Source organism: Mycteria americana, chromosome 3 (genome assembly GCF_035582795.1).
Source record: "Mycteria americana isolate JAX WOST 10 ecotype Jacksonville Zoo and Gardens chromosome 3, USCA_MyAme_1.0, whole genome shotgun sequence".
In the NCBI taxonomy this organism is placed as follows: domain Eukaryota; kingdom Metazoa; phylum Chordata; class Aves; order Ciconiiformes; family Ciconiidae; genus Mycteria; species Mycteria americana.
In genome coordinates, this window is record NC_134367.1 from 5,213,773 (window position 1) to 5,238,185 (window position 24,413).

Genomic DNA, 24,413 nt, shown 5'->3' on the forward strand with positions numbered 1-24,413 from the left:
TGGCCTCATTCCAGTGCAGCTTTATTGTACGTTCCCACGTGGGGATGAGCAGCCCCCAACACCAAACGGTTCATTTGTCCCATGACCCAAGAATTCCTCTTTTGCCAGGTTTCCATATTGTTTTCCCAATGGTGAGTAGATCAGGCATTTCCGATGGATCAGAGGAAGCCCTTCTTTCAATCTATCCAGCATGCAAGCAAAGCCAGGATGCTGGAACTGCGTGTCCCACAACTGATGTGCTGGCCCTAACTGTGCTGCCGGAGAAGAAAGTGCTTCAAATTTCATGTGCCACCTCAGCCAAGTCCAGAAGTGCTTATAAAAAACAGTGTTAGTGTATCATTTAGAACAATCAAATACTACGTGCACGAAAAAGTAGTTTAGAGCAACATAAATTTTAAAAAAGTGACAATTTCATCACACAATTACTGTACACTGCTGTTCTTAGGGTTGAATACTTTCCTCTCTCACGCTCTCTCTTTCTCTCTGTTTTAATCTTTCTCTTTTTTATTTTCTTTTTTTTGATTTTTTCTTTTTTTTTTCTTTTTTCCCCCTTTTTTTGGATTTGGTCCACTGGAGATAAATCGCCCTCAATGATATATATATTTAAAAAAAATATCAGCAGCAAGACTCTCTTGAAATAAATTCTGTTTGATGTAGCTAGTCTGTCTTTTCTGTTTTGCCCTCTTTCACAGCAGCCTCTGAAGTTTTCCGCAGGGGTGCTTTCTCCGAGTTGGCGTGTCCTTGGCCGGATTCCGCCGCTCCTCCGTTTTTGTGCGATGTGTGCTTTTCCAAGTAGTTCAGCATTTCACTGAGAACAGTTTGGAAAGTGCTTAGGGCAGCACATATTGCAGGAGTTCCAAAACCATGAGTGATCAAACTACAAATGGGAAGGAGACAGAAAAAGAAAAAGAAATACACGCACATAAATATAAATGCACTCACATACATCGAAGAGTTTACAGTACGCTCATTTTGCTATAGTGAAATTCAAGATCTGCTCGCTAAACTATTTATTACCTATGGGAGAAACAGAAAAGAAAAGAGTAGAGCCGAAGAGCAGGCTACATACAGCTTCAAAGGTTGGTTTCGGTAGGAGTCTCAGTTCTGAAACACCGTGGGACAGATCCTTGGCTGATGCAGATTGACACAGAGTTGTTGACTTCAGAGAGACCAAGAGAGGATCCATGCCCTAGGCTCTCCAACATTGTTACTTTTCCAGTCCCAGAAGGTTTGGCTTCCCCCTTCTCAGGTAAATGAAACCAGTTCTGTGTGGTTTATTCACTCTCCTAGATCAGAGACTTGAACAACAAGACCTGGTTATTCTACGTGGATATATGGCTGTGTCTGTACTAGGAAATTAAGCAATGCTGAGGTGCAATCTCTGACCCCCAGCACAATTGGCATGGTTTGGCCATATCCATGCTGTTAAGCCCTCTGAGTATCCAACAGGGTGGAATCCGAACTGCCTATTGGGAAAGGTCCCTGGCCAATGCTAATGCCCAAACAATGCCCAGGAAATATTTCACACAGGGCTAGTTCAGCCAGGCTAAATTCATGGATCATCCTAACAAATTAATAGTGAAAATAACAAAGTTCCAACAACGTTGCCCTGGTGGTGTTGAATTTACTAGTATAGATTTACCCTGTTGCACCTTTCATCCAAATAAGGTGTTTTTTCAAGATAACGCTGAATTTTTCATGTTGTTTTTCTGCATTGCGAAGTAGCTGAACTTCAGTGGTGCTCCTTGCTTAACAGCTACTGAAAAGATGTAATAATGCAGTTGCCAGGCAGAGCTATAGTGGGCTAATCTCATCTCAGTTTAGAGGAGCATTTCAGTGCACACATATGTATCTACAGTCACTTGGGATGTTTTAGGCATCCAGCCTGGCTTCCACCTGCAGATCCAGAAGTGTGCAAGTTCCCACAGGTCCTGTCTCTTAGATACCATCTCTGTGAGGATGTCTCAGCTACCTTAGGATATCAGAAATGGCACTAGAGACCAGTTTTTAGGCAATTGACTTCAGCCCTTTTTGCCTAAATATTATGTGTACAGTATAAGAAGTTCACGTAAGGGCCAGGGAAACTCAGGTTGTATTAGACGCCTTATTATGAGCAAACAAATTATTCTCATTGTTATAATGATTAATTTTGATAAGTACTAAGTGGAAAACAAACAAACCAACCAACCCTCCACATTTTTAATTTTAATTTTCGAAAATGTAATTGCAATTTTTAAAAGACTGATTTCAGTTATCCCAATTCTGCCTAGGGCAGAAAGAAGACAAGGAGAAGAATGGGAGCTGATTTCCGAGTTTGCTGACATTTTTGAGAAATCAATACTTTATCTTGGTTTGGGTGAGGAAAAAACCACAAGAAAACATTACAGTGATTCTGATAAAACAATAACTATTTCCTATCCCATGCTAGTTAAGATCTTGTCCCTGCAGTAGCTCTCTGAGTGTCTTAGGCACCACATCAGTAAACCCTGCTCTAATGCAGAGAACTATGCGTAGGTCAGAAATGGGAACATTTCACTTCAGTGAGAACCCCTCTCCTCTGCACTTTGGTTTCTCAGTCTTTCCAGCTGTTACAGAAAAAGGTGAAAAAGTAAGGACCAAGGGAAAATAGGTTATTCAGGACATGGACAATTGCCAGGATGCTGGAAGTATTAAAAAAAAAAAACATGGGAAAGGCTCTGAGATATCTTTTAGGGTGATCTTTCTGTCTGCTGGACATGGGAATCCTGTTTGCTAGGAAAGCCAGTATACTAGGGAAAACACCAAACATATGGGAGTCCTAACCAAAATGAGAGCTCAGTTTGGAAATATCTCTCCATTTCAGATTGGGAGTGGCCCAGTCTTTTATAAAAGGTCTCCCAAAGGCTATTAACAAATAACTCGCTTTTAGAATGTTTATCCATCAGTCTCCAGGCACTTCTCAAAGCAGGAATTTATGTTTATCCCCAGTTAGTAATGAGAGGAAAATGATAATTAAATATTTACAAGGACTATTTTGCAGACATCAATTAATAATACCACACGACTCTTGAAGTTTGCACTCTTGAAGTTTGGACTTTTAGTAATATCTGGATCTTTTAAATTTAACATTAAAAAGAGGTAAACATACCTCACTTTAATTTTTTTTTTTTTTTAGACATGCCTGGCATACCAGGAAAATAAAAATCATCACCATCATTGTAAGTCATGTTTTTAACAGTAGTAAAAACAAGATCAGCAGTAACATATAGATAAGAATATTTTTTTTGGGAAAAAGAACTCCTTTTAGGAGTTAGGTGATTTCAAGATTTTGTGTTGCATTTTATCATCATTTCTAGTCTTCATAAGTCCAGAGAAATGAAAATGTGGTGGAGCTTACAATAGCAGAAAGCAAGAAAAAGGAAATTCAAATGTATCATTACTAGTTATCTCATGAACTTTACACTGCTTGTGTGAGCTTCTGGGTCTTGATTTGGGGAACTGACTATACCAAGACATATATAAAAATATTTAGGATCTTGCATGCAAAATAAACTAGTTTATCTATTTTAAAAGTTGGCAATATCTGCAATCATTCCTTTCCAGTAGATATAAATAGTAAGTTTAACAAAGGATTGAATAGAAAAGAAATCTTCCAGCCTGTTCTCTTTGACCCTTTCGACTCCTGAGCAAAAGGAATAGTACTGTGTTCATTGGATAGCTCAATACACCCTGAAGAGTCAAGTGGTAATACTACAGTGAAAACTTACAGAGATTGTCTCAGAAAAGATTTGTAGGGCTAAGAACAAGGATAGAAAACTTTAATGTTCTCAAATGCTGACCAAGACTGTAGAAAATACCAGAAGGGGACAAAATCTGATATTAAGGTACATAAGCAGAGGTGCCAACTTGTAGGTGTATACATCAACAGTGCCTAAACTCCCATTACCATCAAAGGGGACTTAATGTAGTTTCCTATGTATAACAGTCTACAGTGATTTGAGACATCCTATGACATATGAAACTTCTGCACAGATTTGCTAGATATGATCTAGGACTTAAGTCCACTTTGCTTCTAGGTGTTTTGACGCCAGGCAGGTTACCCTTGTGTATCTCACATGGCACTAGATGCCAATGTTCAGGCAACTGAATTGAGCCCTGGGGCTTTATTCAATACAGTCAGAGAAGTCTGGAGAATGATTTAGCACATGAAATGGGCATGTCTTCTTTATGGTGAGCTGCACCATTCTTCTGGCTACACTGAGGGCTCCATCAAGCTGAATAAAAATGTGTGTTTGGTGTTATTTTAGATGCCCTATGGTAACAAGACATCTACATCAGGTGAACAGGTAATGCAGAGGGCTTACAGAACAGCACCCTTTTAAAGCAGCAATGGACTGATGGCATACTTGATAGCACCTAAAAGGACGCTGCATGCTACTGTTTACTCAGCTATATTTTGTCCTAGATCTTCATTGACTGCATGGGAAGCTTAGACATCCAGCTTATATTCAAACACCTAGATATGGGTATTTTATCCTGAGCAGAAACTTAAATTTCTGGTCTGAAAACTAGTGTACATAGGAAAAGGATTTTGTGGGGTAAGTTAGGGGTCTATCTCCTTTACAGTTTAGCCTCCTATGTACCACTAATCATCAAATACAGCAGTTTTTTTCAAGATAGCATTGTATTTCTTGTAAAAAGCCAATACTTTTTTAGTGAGATGGCACTGCAGAGTCTCACGGCAACTCTGCTTCCAGTTCCTGATGAATATATTCTTCCTCACAGATGGGGCTATTCAGAGCCTATTAATTTTCCCATGAAGCTTATTAAGAGAAACCATTTTATGGAAAATTTCTGACCAGCCTTCCTTGCCATGCTCCTGTGAGGGTGTATTTTTTTAGCCTCACTTTATGTAATGAGCATAAAAAGGCTGATAGATATTATCTTCTACTTTATCTTACGTTTTTATCAGTAATTCCCCTTGCTCTAATTTTGGTGGACTTTATTTCTCTGCATGTTAAAGTCTTTGAAAAATCCAAGAGAGTTGGATAATTTCCCTTTGCTGATGAAAGTAAGTTTCAAGTTGGGGAGAAAAATCGGATTTTACATTTAAATCAGACATGACAGACAGAAGATTAATGGCAAAGCATTCAAATGTGTTTCCTGAAAGTCAAATTTAGTTGCCTGATTTTTCAGGCTAACTGAGCTCCCACTGAAATGGGTTCATTTTTGGTATGCTCCACACCTATGAAACAAGTTGCTTTCATTATAATACTTTCATTTGGGTTTAAAAGCCTAAAATTAAACATGGTGGTTTCATAATGGAGTCTTCTGGATATTCTCAGCTTTGTAGTGCATCTCATTGCAACTCCTATAAACTAACCTTATTGTTCTAAAAAGCAAGGCTAAAATTTCTGATTTTGGTACTGTGTGTGGAGAGCTGCAGAAAGAAGGCAATGAATATCAGGACAACATATTATAAATCCTTATGCTTAAGGACATCCAGACCTGCCTGCAATTCTGCCCAGCGCTATCATGCAATTATGACTGCTCATGTTTTAATGATGGCCTTACTTAAAAGTGAAAAGATCCAAGTGTGCCTGAAGGCTTGGACTCTCGTTTGGCAACTACCTCAAGGACTCCTCCATACCCCAGGCTGGTGAAACTCCGACATGCAACAAAAGAAACAGATTCCCTCTCGGTGGGGGGGAAGAGGCCATCTGCACTGAATGTTTACACCCTCGTTTAAAATAAAGAAATATTTTAAGACAATAATAATGAAGAAAAAGCAAGCTTGAACTTATTGGTCGGACTTTCTCAGAACTTTGAATGTGAAAACCACTTCATGATTATCCAAATTTAACAACACATGGCAGATGACAAATAATAAGAGTTGGTAGACTTTTGATGGCTGTAAAGGAAATGGAAAAATATTTTAATCTCTTCACTGATACAAGTAACATCCTAAGTTAGAGGTGCCTATATTGACTTTGAGGTGCTTCTGTTGATTTCAAGGTCTGTCCTGTGAAGGTTGCCTAGAGAATTAAATTGTGATAACTTTACTCCAGAAGGTCAGTAGGCCTAACCATGACACAAGTTAGGCTGATAGTCAAGGTAAACATTGGAACATGGCCAGTATATACTACAGGGATAAGTAGTCTATAGGATCAGAGTGGCAAACAGCACATACAAAAGTTGCCTTGCAAAGTAGGCCCTCATGCTTGTTTTCTGTTCATAACCAAGCAAGAGTATTAAGGACATGTTCTCCAAAGCAGATGGACCTCCTTTTACCATGTGTAAAAGTGATGGAGAAAGCAAGAAGAGAGTGCTAGAGCTGATGCCCCATATTTCCAGAATATTCTATTTCAGCTCTGTGTATTTTAGATCTTGGAACTGATTTTCCACACTAGCAGAATTGCCCAGGGAACATATCTGAAACATCCAAGACTGTGACTATGGAGTGTTTCTGAGCTATATACTAAAGATTAAGCCATGGCATTGTGGTGCACGTGGCACTCACAGAAGCCCTTGGATGTTTGCCAAGAAATTTTTCCAGCATAGCACATTATATCCTCCAAATAAAACGCTGGATAACACTGTGACTTGCTGGTTTTGAATGAGAAAAAGATGTACAAGCTTCTGGCTAACTGTGGATGTAAAGTGGCCTCACCGCCCATTACTACTTGTGGAGCCAAATACACCAGTGAGACCATGGATCCAAGATGACTGGATACTTTTGAAAAAGAGTGAGCATGTCCCTCACACAGCCATCAACTCCTTCAGTTTCTCCTTTCACTTAGTTAATGGTCACACCTCTGCTCTATGGGAAGGCAGAGAAATGAATGAGATCCATCCAACTTGCTACCATGCATAGACTTTTTCCAGCGAGGCAGCCAATGTGGCTGAGAAGCCCCATTGCCCTCCTCAAATGAGAAAGACCAAAAAGTAAGCATTATAAACATGCTGATGACAAGGGACAAAGCAACTTTGTAACCTAGTAATTTGGAAATGAGGGAATGACATTCCTTTTTTTGGGAAACACGAGAGTGCCTTGAATATTTTAGGAAATCTTAAGTGCTGGATTGAAAAAAAATCAAACCTCCAAGCTTTTTTCCATCTTTAACAAATGTATATTTTCTTTTTCCTTGGTAATCATAGAATTTATTTGTTAATGAAGAGGATAAAGAAAAGAAAACAGATTCTCATCTGTTCTCTTGACTGCATAAATTGTGACTTTAGGGAAATATAGTATGACAAGACTCATGATAAAAATCTTTGGCAATATTAGAAATTCACACCCTTCCAAAAAGATTTTGGTCATCACCAGAGCAGAAGAAGGTGACTAAATCCTTGCTATGGAAAGATCAAAGAGGGAATCCTTGGGAAAGGGAGTGAGGGAAAAATCCCAGAGGAAGGAACTATAATGCCTGTGGTAAATAAAAAACCAAGGAAAGGAAAGGGAAAAAAAAAAAAGAAAAAAGATAGGAACAATTTGTTGATTACTACTACCTCAGCACTAGGAACTAGTGTCGTCCCTCTCAGATAGCTGAATCTAAAGCCAGATTGAGAGAGATCATGGAAATCAGGGAACTCTAGAGGGCACCAGAGGTGTTTCACCACAAACTTCATTGCGCACCAGGCTTCTTCCAGTCCGTGCATCCAAACAGAAGGCTGCTGCTGCTAATCAAGATGACTGGAATTATGACAACAGCTGCTCTACCTCCTGATAGGCAAAGAAGCATAAAAAAAAAGAACAATATATAAGGGGGCTAAGCATATCTGTAAAGGCAATCCACCCGTAAGGCTTTGGGCTTGGCTCTTTGTTACAATTTAAAAAACATGTTGAGCTTCAAAAACCATTTCATTGCTCCCTTTTACCGTTCAGAAATAAGGATGCTACTGCATCACTGCTCCCAAAGTCTGAGCCTCTGGTTTCCTGCCTGTCGCTTTTCGTGTCACCTTGTCAGTGTGATGCCAGGCACTCGCAGGAGGCTGACAGCTCCAGGCTCAGAGACTAGTTAAACGACAAAACTCCTGTCTCAAACAGTTTCATAGGAACGGTGTTTCATATCAGCTGGATGGCTAGGCAAAACACAGAATAATTTGTGAGGATGCTGATTGCTTTCATTATCTAGTTTTAGTATTCCGAGCCTATTATTTTTTGTCTGTTTTTATAAGGTTTCTGCACTGAAAGAAGTGTCACTTGCAAGAAAGTAGTTTTCCCTTTGCTGTTTTGCTGTCTTTATCTTTTTTATGTAAGATAGATGATCCGGATGTGATTTTGTATGTTGATGAAATATAACCATGAAGTTAAAGGATCAAATCCAACTTCTGCAATTGGTGGGTATTCATCTTTCCCTATATAATGGATGGCATTAGTAGGATATCTGAACTTTCCAAACACTACAGATTCTTACAGACACAAGTGTCCCAAAGGCAGACATAGAACCTATGTCTATACCCAATTTTTACAAGTGAAGGAAGCGAGACTAAGAGGCTGACTAATGAGGTCAGGGAGTCTGTATGTGTAAGCCAAGAAACATACATAGATCTCTTGAATATAATCTCAGCAAGTCTTCTCCTTGTAAGTTTTTTGTGTCATGTTTTTTTGGCTTCCCAGCACAGAATGTGGGTCATTTTTGGTGGGTTTTCTGGTAACTCTAGTTTCCATGAGATTTTGGGGAGCTAAAAAAGACTTCTCCCAAAAATTAAAAAAAAAAAAAAAAAAAAAGATGTTCTGATACAATGGCAAGTTATGAAGGCAAAGACAAGAAGACACATGTCAGTGTGACTTTCAGGTTCCTGGCTGAGTCTGTGGGAAGCTCAGATATCAGTGGAATGGAAGAGAGTAGATACACACTCTGTCCATTCAACAGGAGAGAGGTAGGGTCTAAAATAAAGAAAAATACTAATTTAGTGTTTTAGACATTTGGTCCAGTTGGAGGAATGTCCTAAATTCTGATCCTTAGGCTGAAGGCTGGCTTGACACTTTATCAGCAGACTTGAAATGAATAAAGCAGGAAATGAATTCAGCATGAAATGAATAAAGCAGGATCTTAGATCCAGAACTCTAGCTTTGGTTTAATGCAGAAGCCACTACATTAGATAACGATACTCATGGGCTCTCATTCTCAGTCCAGACCTAAATTTTCCTCTGCAAAAGGGAACAGCTTCAAGAGGAGGGATGGAAAGTGAAAACCCAGGTTCACCCGTGCCACCAGAGATGTCATGGGACACTTAGAGTATCTATAAGGTTGGTAGGTGCGATGCAGGACTCACAAAAGACCCTTGAACTGAGGGAGTGGCAGATGAATGTGAGATAGGTTGTCCTTTAACACCTAAAATGACTCTAGATCCCTAGATTCACCAGACAGGTGAATCACCTTAAAGTTCTTAAACTGAAGCTAGGGGATGTCTTTAGTCACCTATACCTTCGGTAACGAAGTGAAGAGTGCCCAGGCTCCTCCTCTGATCATGAGTGATCTAGCATAGCCTGGCCTCATGTCCATTATTCAAGCATTTTAACCTGCAAAGTAGTGACCATATGTAAGCTTCCAACTGAGAACATCTTCTTGACTGAGATAAGGCTGATTTGTTCCCGGGAACTGTCTGGGACAATATAGATAGTATACATAGACATAGGCGGTATGAGTATTTGTGTGCACATCACTGCATGAGAATAGAAGTGGGGTTGTCTAGATGTGTTTGTATATGCATAGGATGCACGCAGGTATGTGTAAACATAAACAGGAACGTGTGCATTTGTGGACCAGGCATTATCCTTGCCTCCCTGCATCCCCCAACAGATTCGTGGAAGAGGTGGCATGGTAGGTATTTTGGATTCCATTCAAAGTCTGAGGGACTAAACATTAGGTATCACACCACCTAGCTGCTGGGTGCCTCATGCTCTATCAGAATCTTAATAACTAAAAGATGTTGGGATGTTGGGGCACAAAAGTTTTCTGTCCAGCCAATTAATGAAAAGTGGCTCATCTGGCTATGCTAAAGAATATGCAACATCATTCTAGGTCTTTATAGGCCTAACAAACCTGCTTGGTGTTATGATCTGTAAACAACTCTCTGGAACAGTTCTTTACATGTTGTTTTTTTCAGGTATCAGCTAATGGCTAGAAAAAAATAAAAATCTGCAGCCTCAGCTAGTCATGTATTCCCCTCTGTGGTCTGAGAAAAGCCAGGAGCACCTCTAGGATGTTTCATCACACTTATCTTTGCTAAATACCTTAGATGACCCCACTATTTCAAAGTGTCCCTCTGGAAGTTCCCATCTCACTCTTGACTTTATCTAGCACATAGCCTAAAGCAAAACCATGAAATTGCACAGCAGCTCCTGGGCTAATAAAGATCCTAAACTGTCTATACAATTTTATCCATCACTTGGATAAAATTCTGATGAAGTTTGGACTTGGCATGCATGTACCATGGGTCCTCGTCTTCATAACAGCTTCTTAGGCTGCTTGCACCAGTAAATTAAATATTGCTAGGGCATGAGCCAAGGAACTGAGTCTAAATATATTAGCAGTCTCTCGTTTTTTAGTCTGAGCCAGCTTGCATTCTCCCAGACCTTTCCAGGGTGTTGTTCAGGAATTAGTGCAGTAAGACTGTTCCAGTAGGTAGTGTACTTTGAGGCCAGTCTGCTTTGGAGGCCAAAGAGTTATTAGTATCGTCATGGTAAGATGATGTCAAATGGTCTCAGTAGTACAGAGGAGGCTCTGGAACTATTTAGTTGATTGGTAAGGATGCAGCCTAACTGTTCCTCCTTTTATTGCTACTTTGATTCATCTGTATTGTCATTTTGGCTCTGAACTTGAGTTTCTACATTTCTGGACCATCTACTTCATTGGTTGGCTTGTGATTTGGCTCACAACTAGAGCAAGACAAGTTTCTGGCCAGATGGGGAAATTTGGCCAGTAGATGTAGAAAATGACTTACTCAAACTCAGACTGTGGTCCTAGAAGCAGGGTGAATGCAACTAGCCTGAACTACATTGCTGGGCAAACATGCGCTTGTAATAGACACAGATAACAGAGGGATTATGGACATTATAATCTTCTAGGTAAGGGAACAAATACCATTATAATATCATATGTAGTCTTTATCAAAACTATGGATTTTAATTAATTGTTCCTCTTTCAAAATCATACCTGAAATGTGTTAAATGTCTCTGGATGTCGAGGTCTAATATTGGAGTTGGTCTGGAGGATCCGAGTGGTGATCTGTCTTGACTTAGAAGGTCTTGGAATTCTTTACATATTTGTCTAAAAGCAAAGTGGAAATCCTTAAATAAGACAGGTGTAATCCTTTCCATAAAGCTGATTCCCAGAACACTGTCACCTTATCCTGAGTGATCTCATTCATGACAGAAATGTTTGGCAGAGGCATTGTTAAAGAAATTAAAAGCAAATTAATCCCCCTCTTGCCTCCCTGCCCCAAATTCTCAGAGCCAACAACATACAGAATATCTTGAACAGGCACCCCTCTGGAACCATATTAACACTGACATTTTAAAATGTGATTTCTCTCCTGAATTGGACCCAGTTTGGCAGTGTTAAGTCTGGCTTAGCTCACCTACATTAGAAGCAAGGGTTATGGTTATACACCACTACTTGTACATTTGCTTGTGTGCACTGGTTTATCTGCAAGTAGAAGTCCTGGTTATTTTGGCCTTGCCTTCTTGACCCCCAACTCTTAAGACAAATGGAGCACTAGGAGTTGTGAAGGAAAACGCTACCTTTGCTCTCCTTGTTTCCATTTGTGTCCATACTCTGCTTCCTTGTGGAGTCTGGGGCAGAAGAACTGATGGATCCTCAACTGAGACCTCTCCCACAGGTCTCCCCACAGTGAGAATTCATTCCAGCAGTAGTATTTAAATTTCTTATTGAAGCATTCATCAACTTATTTTACATTTCTACTATGTATCAGGCAGCCTAAAGTAGCTGTCTATAGCAGTCCAGAGGACTTGTATCCTAACAGTGCCTCTTTCTCTCTGGTGACTGTACGAGGAGCTCAGCAACTCAGCTGTCAGTGCCTACACAACAGACAGGCAAGTGAGGCAAACCCCATCATCTCCACTTTTTCTCAGTGATCGTTTTCTGGGCAACACACACTTTCAGTAGGTAGGAGGGCCTGGGACACCAGTTCTGCACCTTGCAATGGGAACTCAGGCTCTGTCTTGCCTGGTCTCCCACCAGAATAGTAGCCCAACTTCTTTGGAAAGGATGGATGATCTTGCTGTCTTCCCTCTCCCTCTGCTTTTCAGGATGCCTCAGCACCTGGGGGTTAAAAACATCACCTAGGATAACCCTGTATAGGATCTAACACAGAGAGAGACCTGAAAATAAGGTCTTCTCATTCTTGTGATATTGTTGTTTTGGGCTAGTTTGCAAATTAGTCTAGGAATGTTCTACCAATGTGGTTTTTTAAAAAGAAATGAAACTGGCTCCATTTAGTGCATACCATATCTGGATCATGGATGAATAGAGACACCACTTACTTCTAATTAGTTTATGATACAGTTAATTAAAAAAAGGAAAAGTGTTTGGGTCTCCCTCTCAGGACTTCTCCAAAGGAGCATACCATTCTCCATTGACTGTATTGGAAATTTGGCACTTAATGTGGGGTCAGGGGGGCATGATGCCCACCAGACGATCAGGATGCTCAGTTGAGTTGCCTGATACTAGCCTGACACTCATTTGGGTCGACCTAATACTCGTCACAGTGACTACATGTAACCTGATGAACAGTGCCACCTAGTAAAGTATACAGTGCCAAGGGTCATTCTCATACCCTCATGCAAATTGTCACCATCTAATAAGGTCCGTATAGTTATGCTCTTATACCCTCCTAAACAGGGTGGCTTCCTGAGCATGGACCCTGGTGTGCATTATCTCCCTGAACATGCCTGGAAGATATCTGGGAGAGTTCAAGGAGCCATTCTAATATTTTAATAATATGGACAATTGCAATCTGACAACTCAGTGTGTGCATGGTTTACTTTTTTAGCATAGATGCAGTCACTGTGCCTGAGGCCAGTTTCTAATGCTAAAGAGCATCTCTGTGGTCCATGATTTCTCTTAGAAGACTCTTTGCACAAGTGATTCTGGATAAAGTCCAACTTCTTCATTATCATCTTGTAATTCTTTTCCTTTGGGACAGAGACATAATGGAAAATAAGTGGGTAGACTCAGCTTCTTGGTCTTTAGAAGGTCTTCCATTGCCCAGTTACAAGCAAGGAAACTATACTGACCTGTTTTTACCCTTCATTATATCACTGTTCTGCAAGTTTTGGACACAGGCTTTGGATACCACAGCTCTCTCCTGACTAAGGGGAGAGGAGATGCAGAAAACTGTTTCCTGCTGTGCTACTGGACTTCATCCAAGCCTGATTTCTGTAAACACTTGTCATCTGTATGAACCTAGACACCAACTGCTTGAAAAGACAGCATCATCTTAGCCTCTCAGGCAAAGAGAGGTATTCAGCAGAAATGTATGTAAATGCAGCATACAGTTTTAATGAATCAGGTCCTTAGAGGAAAAACAGTTCCTTTCAACAACTGAAAACAGTCAGTCATTTTGGCTTCTAAACAGTCTACTATCCCCAGTCGGCCCTGTCAGCACTGCTCTTCTCTCCTTCCTCCAACCTCCACTTTCTACCTGTTGAAAAAGTTCATCTTAAAAATTCTTATATTTTGACAAAGGAAAGTGTCAGAACCAAGTGTGCAATTAAGTTTCCTTCTATCTTCACATGTCAAAAGTCTTTACTGAGTGTTGGTAGATTGAAAGAAAAGAAAAAACTTTTTTATTATACATGAAAACCTGTAAGAGGCAGTAACCTACTTTTTTCAAGGGGATTTCTAGGCAAAGTGGTGTCTCAGAGCCTCCACTACCAATAAAACATCACTTGGGGTAGTGACAGGGAGGAGGCTGACAGTTATTTGCTGAGTTGGACTGTAACTTTGAAAAGAAAAGAAAGACAGTTATGCTGTCTTAGGGGCCACAGATTAATAAAAAAGGAGTCCTGGTCACTCCTGCAAGGGAGACACCTAATGATTCATGGTAGATGATCAGATGTTCCAGTATAGGATCAGGAAAAGATAAAAAATTATGTACTGGATCAGAAAAAGAGCCCATCTAGTTCATGATCCTATTGCTGGAAGTGGCCGAAGCAAATGCCTTGTGAAGAGTACAAGAATGGGGCAAATGTGTGCCCATGAGTCAGATATAGTCCAAGCGTGGAAGATTTCCAGGCATCCAAAGATCAGATATCAGAGAGATGCTCAGCAGGTTCTGTGCATCCAGCCTCAGAGCTACTTTTCAGAAAACTAGCAAATTGAGCACATAGTGTCATGAGCCAGATGTTGCTTATTCTGTACTGGCTGTAAGCAACCCCACAATAAAATTGTTATTCACACTGTTCTGTTTTGGTCCATGTAAATGTGTGTGTATCTGTCCCTCTGTCTCATGTGGAAGGCCTTGTGCTGCGATACTCTGTGATGTTTCCCGTAGGACAGTGTGCCTCTCCATCAAGTGGAATTATTGACATGGCCTTCAGCAGTTCTGTATCTGTCCTAGCTGCAACCTGATCAGGTTCTGTCCCCTGTTGTAAAGCCATTCAGCGTCTCCTACACCTCTGAAAAGTGAACTAACCCATGCTTAAAGACTGTCTAAAACCAGGTCCCAGCTTTTTTCTTTTTTTTTTCTTTTTTTTTCATTTCTATGTGGACTGCATAGACATGTCCTGAAGCCTTTCTAAAGAGTCTAGAGTTAACAGGCCAGTATCAGCACCCTTTGGCCAGAACTATGACAATTCAGTCTTTTTTTTTTGAAGCATCTTGCTCTGGAGTGCCCACACAATCATCTACTCAGTCAAAGGAGGTGAGTGGAGAGAAAGAGAATGACAGGAAAGTGGCTTCTCCCCTTTCTTATCTGTTGTTTACCCCTTTCTTATCCTTCCAGCTCTTAACCAAAGCTTGCTTCACTCCCATCCTGCCCTTGCTGTCACTTGTGTTCAGTGCTGTATACTGGCAACACATCCCAATCATCTCTTCTTCCCATGATAATTGTCAGATAAGGCTCTGATTCTTCATTTAGACCATCAAATTGTTAGAACAGGCCATGGCACCATCTTGTTGCATCAACTAATACTGTCCTAGGCAGGTCCTGAGTTAGCAAATGTGGGAGACTATTTCCAAGAGGTAGTTTTGGAAGATCAGGTAGTTTAACACAATGAATATGGTTTGTTCCATGATAGAAAATGGTCCTGATTTCGTTCACTGTATTACTATCAACATAGCCTCAGACCAGGTAGGGATGAGCAGGGCAGTGAAGAGAGTGTTACCTCAAGTTTAGTGACCTCCATGTGTTAAAGAGGGCTATTGGCATCTAAAGTAGCAGTGTTTAGTCTTCACTAGCCCATGGGCCACAGTTCTGTGCATAGCAGCTGAACTGCTTCCACTCAGGATGGGTGGATTTCTTGATTACAAGGCACAGGTGCCCTTGATAACACTGGGAGCTTCTACTGGACACCAGAGACTTCTGCATCATTGACATTAAGGGCTCCATTTAGTTACTTACAGATAGATATGTAGTACCCAAGATATCCATAATAACTGACAGGTACAACACAGTAAGAAAAAGAGACCTGTGTGCTTCTGGAGCAGCAGCTGGTAACCAAGCTGGATAACCCAGTTTATCTCAAATGGCAGTAGGTGCCTATGTTTGGGCAACTGAATCAAGCCACTGAAGTTGGATGTCTGAATCCAGAATAGAGTTTCATCTATATACTAGGAATTGTGGAAATAATTTTGTTCTTTCCCCTTATTTTTCCTCAAGACGCCACTTGTGGAAGATCTCACCTGTTCTGCCAAAGGCACACTTCTATGGGCTTCTGGCTCTGTCCCAGAGTGGACAGTGGCAACACACACAGGCAATGGCACTCCATTTCTTTCCATAGGCAAAGCTTGCAATGAGAGATTTAACCACCCTGGAATTTCAGTGTCATTTTTGATGACAGCATAACATTCCACCACTTTTTCTGGTGTCATAACTCACAAGCGCATGAGGCAGGGCAGTTGTGAAATTATTGAAATTACAAACCTAGAGCTTATATACGCCTAGTGAACAACTGAAACTCCTGACAAATGATTAAAGTAGAGTACCTACTATCAGATACATGGAAGCATGGCTGGGAAATACCATGCTAATATTACGATGTCATGGACCTATGTCTCCTGTAGTATCTGGACAGGGCTGGTCTGTGACTCACTGTTCTTCTTCCAGGCAGGAGAGGGCAGTAGTAGCACACACATTGACCCATCTGTCCCTGTTACAAGCACTCTGGCTGCAAGAGGATATGGCCTATCCTTGTATTATTGACAGACCTGTCTGATCAGTTTGTTGGTGCTTTTAACTGATGGAAGGGGCGAAAAAAGTAATTTGGTTCCTTATAAGTGCAGGATAACAGCCGACAAGCCCAAAGTTCATGGGGGTTAGGACTAATGCATGCCCATGACTCTCCCCTTCAGTAGTAAGGCAGGGTGACAAAGTAGGTATGAAGTGGTGAAAAAGATGTGTGTCTCAGTCAGACAGCCTTTGGACATAAGTTACCCACTGATTGTTACAACCCATGCCGATGTGATCTCTCCTTAGAGACAGAAAAGAAGGGGGAAGACTTATATCATTACAGTTGAGTAGCATCATATAAATGGGGCAAATCCTCCAGCTGGGGCAACTTACAGTCTTAACTCCTGCTTAGGTTGTACTGCCCAGCTGTACAATCAGCTCTTACATAGTTAGAGGGGCAGATTGTTAATGGGCTATACAGCCATGGGGACACACATCTTGCAGAGAGGAGCTGCTTCTTGCCAGTTGGTTTATTCTCATAACTCTGAAACCCCTTGGGCCCTTAAAACAAATGTGTATGTAGGTAAGGATAAGATCATATTCCACTTATATTATTGCTTTTAATCTACAAGGGACTTAGGAGCATGATGTGTGAGGTCTCTCATCACCTTCACAACCAGCAAATGTCCCCTGAGCTACATGGTGCTCTGCTTATCACCCCAGGGAAGGATCACAGGCTATATTCACGGGATTCACAAGCCTGAGATGTTTCAATGTATGTTGTCTCTGGGTCACCTTCAGGGCAAAGAGCTCTGGATACAAGAGGGACACCAAGGCCAAAAATCCTGTTTCCCACAAATAGACAAAGCAGGAGGACATTGGCGTAAAACAGACAACCCTGTGGCTGGTCAGCCTTCTCCTCTACTGCAGGGTAATCCCTCTGTGTTGGCTATATCCCAGCCTGGATGATTCCCAAACATTTCCAGCACTGGGGGAAAGAGGCAGACGATAGTTTGAGAGGTCTGGTTTCTGTGCTCAGCTCTCCTGCTGCTTCCCTATGTAACATGGCAGTAAGTGCAGGAAGAGTATGATTATGTTAAAGGCTACCCCATGCAGGCATACCACATACCTAGTGTAGGTCTACGTTGTTCCATGCAGGTTATTTATTCCTGTTTTCTATGGCTCATGAAGGCTAATTCTTCCCTCATCAAGGCCAATTAACCTAAATGAAATGTTACCCTAACATGATGTTACTGCTCCAGGGAGGTGAGCGGCTTGTTTAGAGCAAAGTCTGGTGTCTCTGTGTGTCTTTAATGGCTTTCGCAAAGCTCCCCTGCTGGTGTACCTTGTTCCAGCACCTTTGACTTCAGGGGAACTCTTGCAATTTCCATCCAGAGAGGATCTGTCCCTCTGCAAACCAGCTCTCCTTCAGCAGATGAAGGATAATTATCCCACAGTAACTAGTACTTCAGTATAAGCTTAGATTTCCTGCTCACATGCAAACAGGAGACAAAGCCAGTCTCTGTCCTATAGATCTTACCATGTAATAATGTCCCCTCCTCTCATCTAAACCGAAGCATCTGAGAAGATGCATGTGCCTCCTTAACTGCAGGCAACGAGAGCATAGCCACTAAAACATCATTGCAGTAAATAAGGTTCCACTTACAGCATCTCTAAAGAGGATTACTCTCACTTGCTGTCAGTGAGTACTGTTGTGATAGCAGTCACCGCAATCCCAGCTCCCTACTCCCACTCTTCCCTCCCCCAGCCCCCAGATCCAAAATGGAGAAGTGACAGACAGATTTCTTTTTTAGTTTCCCCTCCCTTCTTACTTTGTCGCTAGGATCATCTTTTTCCTCGCTGTCTGCTCTTTCTGTTCCATGTGCTGTCTGGCAATGTGCTCTCCTACTGCCTTGGCAGGGAACTCTGTTTCACAGGTGTAGCCAAAATCTCTGGCCAAATGTAATGCTTCCCCTGTGGGCAAACAAAATGGGTCAGTTAGTTTTTAGGGTTGTTGATTATTATTATTATTATTATTGTTATTATTATGCTTACAGAATTTCTTCCACTCTCAAAAAAATAATAATACAGTAACAAATCACTTTTGTAGACGTTCATTCCCAATCTCAGTTACAGATTTCAGCCTATTTGGCCTGCTCATGCTTAGTCATCAGATGGTGCCAGCCAGAAGACAGGGAGGTTATTCCTCTCGTGAGAAAATACTAGTCAAGACACTTGGGTTTAGCTCCCTCCCCTGCCACCAGTGAGGACTGGGCAGCTGCTCAAGTTTTGTAAGCCCAGTTCATCATTGATATTTAAGGTATGGAAATTAATAGAAGGTAGGAATAAATCACTCTGAAGAGCTGAGATTCAACCTTTGGTGCTTCACTTCTCTATCTCTAAAGGAAGAATAGCCTTCTACCCCATAACATACATTTCAGCATATTTGCTTAGGGGTTAAGCCAGCAGGCGCAATACAAATGCCCCACACTAAAGATGAGGAAACCCCAAAGTACAGCACAAGAAACAATCCTGTTTCCAAAAAGATTGCAATCAAAATTGACCAGACAAAATAAAAAAAGAATGACAATGAAGGTCATGGTTGCTGTTTTATAGGTGGGGAAATCAAAGCAAAGGGAGTATATGGCTTGACTAGGCTTTATGAGAAGTCTGTGACAGAGGCAGGCACTGAGCACCTCTTTACTTCACTACAGAGACTGGACACCATAACACAACTCCATGCTGGGTGCCAAATACCTCTGGAAGAACCTATCCCTCTCTACTAGCTTATAGAATCCAGGAATTTATTTTAGGGTTTACTGAACATTCTGGCCTGCGTGCTGTGACTCTGACAACCTTGGTGTGGGATTTATCTGATCAAACACAACTGCTTGGAGTGTGAACATCTGTGCCTAAGTTAGTCTTTCCCTGGTGGGAAATAGGCATTTCCAGATGACACTTTCTCTCATTTCATCATAGAAGGTAGAAATAGGTCAGCTACCAGAAGTGTGTGTTGAAGCACATCTGCATGAGTGACTGAGAGATGTGTTCCAGAATAGTTTTGGGGTTAGGGTGCTGTGGGTTTTTTATTTTATTTTTCTTTTTTTCAGAGTTGTGTATTTGATTGCCATCATGAAATGTGGCATTGGACCCTGGCTCTTTGGAGACCAGGTTGATGGTCCAGGTGAACAGTTAGGAGGGATGCAGGACCTGTAACACTTCCCTTTGAGAACACGTGCAGTGGAATTCCTCTGATTAAATGTCAATATTGACATCTGACCTAATACTTTCAAGACAATGGAGACAAGCTAGTGCTTGAAGCATGTATCATCTCATACTAAAGTAGAAGGCAAAAGTGGATCAGAGGAATTATAGAAAAGTCTGGATTAGAAGGGAACTCAGGAGATCACCTTCCATTGAAAGCATGGCCTTAGATTAGGTTATTCACAGACTTTTCAAGCCTAGTCTTGAATATTTCCAACCACGGAGATTCCACAACTTTTCTGAGCAACCTGATCAAATGTTTAATAATTAATTTAATTTAATTGTTAATCACCCAGAAGTGCTGATTTCTCCCTATTGACTACATTGAGACTTGAGAGGACAGATACAACTACGATAGAGATGATGATGAGACATATCCCATCCCCAGAAAGATTGGGTCTGCTCTGCACAGACCTGGCCAAGCCAAGGAAGATGGAAACTTCCATGGCAGCAGTGGTCCTGTGCCAGGGGCAGCATGAGGCATAAGGAACCACATGCACTGACTTCTATTCCAGACTATGTTCTCCACCTTTTCAGAGTTTATTGTCTCCCCTTCTATCATTGGAGTTTTTACCAGAAAAACACCTTTTGTTTCCACAAACAAATACTTTGTTTTGTGTTTATCTGACCTAATTGGATTCAGGTACTAGTAAAATACATGCATCACTCCCAAGGAATTTGTTTGCTGACATCAGTCAAGAACAACCTTCACAGCTGTAACAAATTTTACATGCAAAAATAGAAGATAATAGTCAAAATCATCTGCATTATTTGGATTTTTTAAACATCATTTCCAGTATGCCTAAAGAGAATAAGTAGTTAACAAGCAACTACTATCTCTGAGGTGAAAGAAGAAATGGTTTCCACTTAGTTTACAGCTTCTGGAAAAGTAAAATAATTTTCAGTGAAATTACAATTATTTTCAGTGGTATGTTAACAGTGAGTCAGAATGAACAGGCATATAGCGGACTGCCAGTTTTGTATTTAAAACATCTGTCCCAGACTTCTTCATGGATGAGAAAGGGTACAAATTTAAGCCATAGCTTCTAAATTTCTGTAGAGGTGCTTCAAAATTTCTATTTCATCTACGCTTTTACACTTCCTTAAATAAAGACTTAAAGAGTAAGTCAATTGCAGAAGAGCACCAGGTTTTGCTTTTCAACCAAACTCCATTAAAACACTTGATAGGCTTGTTTTCATGCCGCCATGGAAAGAAGATAAAAGTCAAACCCTTTGAAGCTGTCATCGGGTGGAATTACTATTCTCCAGACAGCTCTATCTGGTCCCAGTCAGATCCGAGTAACAATATAAGGAATGTAGTCAGCAAAGAATTTAAACATTTAGCCATTGGATAAGTCTTGGTTTCTTCAAGAGAGCAAAACTTTATGTAATGAAATGTAGGTGTTTATTTAACATGGTCAACAACAAACTGACTGAAATTTGTATGTTTTCACTTAATGTAAAAAAAAAAAGGGGAATGAAAATACAAATTGTCCTTCAAACTTATCTTCACAAAGATGGTGTATATTATTTACTAGAGCTGAGAAAATTATACTAAACTGTTTTGATGATCTGAGAAAATAATACAAAAGTATAAAACTTGTCCATTTTACCTGGAGCCGGGATTGTGATTGAATGTTAATGGTATATGAAGAGATAAAATCACGAGCAAAAAGAAACAAAATGACCTAGCTGCTTGTAGATATAGATAGGTAAAAATGTAGATAAAAATGTACCTATTGTGTTTTGTGAAATAATAAATTTTAAAAATGTTTTAAATATATTTTAAAAATATATTTTTAAATGTATACTGATGTATGCTATGAATGCACATTAGAACTATGCATATTTATTCATATAAGCATGCATTTCCATATGATACAAGGAGTAGACATTCTAAATTACAACCTCAAATTCTAAATAAAAATACAAATCTGGACATGAAAACACTCTGCAGAACATGATTTCTCATATCTCATTGTCGAGCAAAGATGTCATTTTGAACCTGGACCAAATAATAATTTGGTATTTAGAAGTGGATTCTGATATACTCTTATACATATTACCTTTTTTTTAATCTCAGTGAATGGAGGTCCCTTGTATTACTGTACAGTAGGAAATAAGTCTGCTTGGTGGGGGAAAGTAGTTTGTACAAAATGTCATAAAAGGTATTCTTTCTTTTTCTACATCATAATTTGGACAAACACTTATTCTAGGGGAGAATGTGGAAATGTTGGAAATGTGGATGAACTGACCTCTTTTCTTTTACCTTAGATTTGCCGCCTTCTGCCTAGTTATTATTTGTGTCAGGGAGGAGTAATACTAGAGGTAGCAACCCCTAAAATCCCTGGCTTTTATAGCCAGTTGCCTTGTTTCAATCTGAAATCAAATTTCCCTATGTGCAATATCACCAGCTCTTTGCTCCTGCAGAGACAAAGACTGGATGTTGGGTATCGTTGACTCTTTCTCCTTCAATCTAGCACGTGGCTTTGCAGCTATAGGCAGCACTGCCTTTCCTATATAATTTGACAGTTGACCAGAGAGCTTTGCATGATGGAAAAGGAGTTGCTGAAGCTGAATTGGCAGAGACAGCTCTGGAAAGCCTCAGTGGACAGACCAGCCGTGTACCTTGACAGGTTTCTGTGGGCAGGTGCAGGGAGCAGCATGCGTGTCTCCTGGGTCTAGCAAGAGTGAGAGATGCTCCTATGCAGAGTGAAGGCAGAAGCTGTGTCCCAGGAGAGGGACATTCGGCATCTGAACCTCCTGCTCCCTCCTCGGCTTCACCTCCTCCGGATGCTCTACCCAGCAGAAATGCTGCCCAGGGGGAGGAGGGACAGGCGGGAGGTGGAAGGAAAGTTTTTTCTGTTTGTAGGGTGAGAAGGCAGGAGGAACAAGTGGAAGGATATTTAAACAAAAGTTGGTGGGGGAGAAGTGTGACAGTTAATAGCAGGGGGGGAAGCAACCACTGACCTATTTTTCTCAAGAATTTTGGTCCTCAAATGATGAATGCAGTCAATTCTATGTCTAGTAAATTTAGTGTCTTAGGTTTGACAGGAAAAGAAATTCTAGATTTTTTTGTAAGTGCTTTTTCTGATTTTTGTAAATAATCTGATGGTTTTAAATTCATTCATGCATTGCTTTTACCTGCAGCTGCAATAACATTCATGCTACAACTCTGCTTTATAAGTGACCTGTCCAAACAGATGGGGACATCTCCCATCTTCTCACATCCTTTCTTGCTTCTACTGGGGAGGCTTTTGACTCCTTTGAGCCATCAGTAAGGCTTATCCTTGGCAATGCTGTTATTTAATGGAGGAGCCTTTATTGTATTAGCTAAGATGTAGGAATGTTCATTTTAGAGCTGGTAAGAAAAGTGACCTTTCTCTTCATCTAATCTAGGCACTAGAGGGCATCCCTCACCTACAGGTTGCACAAAGCTATGTCCTATACCGCTGTGGAGAGTCTTGTAATGCTGAGCTCATTCTCCCAGTCTGTTTTTCCACCCATTATGCTGATTTATGTGGATAACAATGTAAAGAACAGAACTGATCTGTCAAACAAGTCATATTCTGGGCCCGAGAAGTGCCTACCAAAGACATTAAAGATGCAACCCGATCAAAACAAGAATAACAGTGAACACCCAGCAGCCATGCTGAACCCCAAAAGAAGTAAGTTTGCAGAAAACAAGGGGCCACAGAATAATTTTCATGAAGTCTGGATCTTCACATGACCACCACAGCCTAGAAATTCACTGCAGTTCCTCTGTTCCAAAACTCAATGATTGTAGTCTATTTAGAGGAAGAGAAGTCTTAGTCATGCCAGAGACTTTCAAGATGGCTTTGGTCAATATACCTAATCACCATACAACTAATTTTGCCTTTTCTTACCTCAAACAGATATTTAAGAGGTTGAGAACATTCCCACCTTACAGAGATATTAAAGGCCTTGATACATTGAAGACTGTGAGGACCTTTAGTAATAACAAACTTAGAACCATCTAAAGTAATCAAGAGTGACAGAATCCTGGGTCCTTATGAGAAGTCCACACAGTGCACCTGATATTTAGAGATTTAGTAAGAATAATAAATCATTATGTCAATTTGTATATTGACACTACACAGAAAAAGCCAGTGCTGTTTTCTTCATGTTTTCTTCTCCTCTAAAAGCTGGAATAAGCCTGTGTCTTTCCATTTCTGCCTCCTCCAGCAGCAGGAGCCATTGAGGGATGGGTTTCCTTGCAGAAACCATGCTACAAGTTAGTACCACTTGGAAGTAATATCTGCATGTACAAAGGGAGGACAGCTTATATCACAAAGAATTCAATGAGCCAAGTTTGACTGAGGATTGGTTACATAGACAAAAAGTGGACTTCATTTTGTTTTCTGTTGGAATGTTAACGCACATGGTGGTGCCTTTCCCAAAAATTCCAGTAGACAAAATTCATGACTAGGATGTCTAGGCAAACAAGTCTCTGTCAAAGGGAGCTCAGACTCCTCAGTATATATCTTTAGAACTCACATTAAGACAGTCCGAGAACAAAAGCAATACCATAGGCTTGATAATAGGTTTACTATTGGCTTTGATTAAAGGGCAGGGAGGCAAGCACAGCTCCATCCCTGGGAAAAAGGAATCTAATTCTGACTTACAGCAAAGGTACTTTGCCATAAATCCCAGGCCAGCAGTTGAAAGAGGGCTTCCTCACTCTCAATCTCTTCTAATGAACATTTGGCCACATAGCTCTGTTTATTCTTCTCTGCTAAGATCCAAGATGCATGAAGGACTGCAAGGGTAGCAACAGCCCTTACTCCTCT

General features: G+C 40.7%; 1 protein-coding gene across 1 annotated transcript in view; it reads right to left on the reverse strand.

The window, feature by feature from the left end:
* Positions 1-657: 657 nt before the first annotated feature.
* The window catches only part of TFAP2D (transcription factor AP-2 delta), a 48,379-nt gene continuing 24,623 nt past the window's right edge, over positions 658-24,413 (reverse strand). The window contains exons 6-8 of the mRNA XM_075497243.1: positions 18,171-18,312; positions 11,142-11,255; positions 658-877 (exon numbers count right to left, since the gene is read on the reverse strand). Of these exons, the coding sequence (XP_075353358.1) occupies positions 658-877; positions 11,142-11,255; positions 18,171-18,312 (476 nt within the window). The remainder of the gene's footprint in view (positions 878-11,141; positions 11,256-18,170; positions 18,313-24,413) is intronic.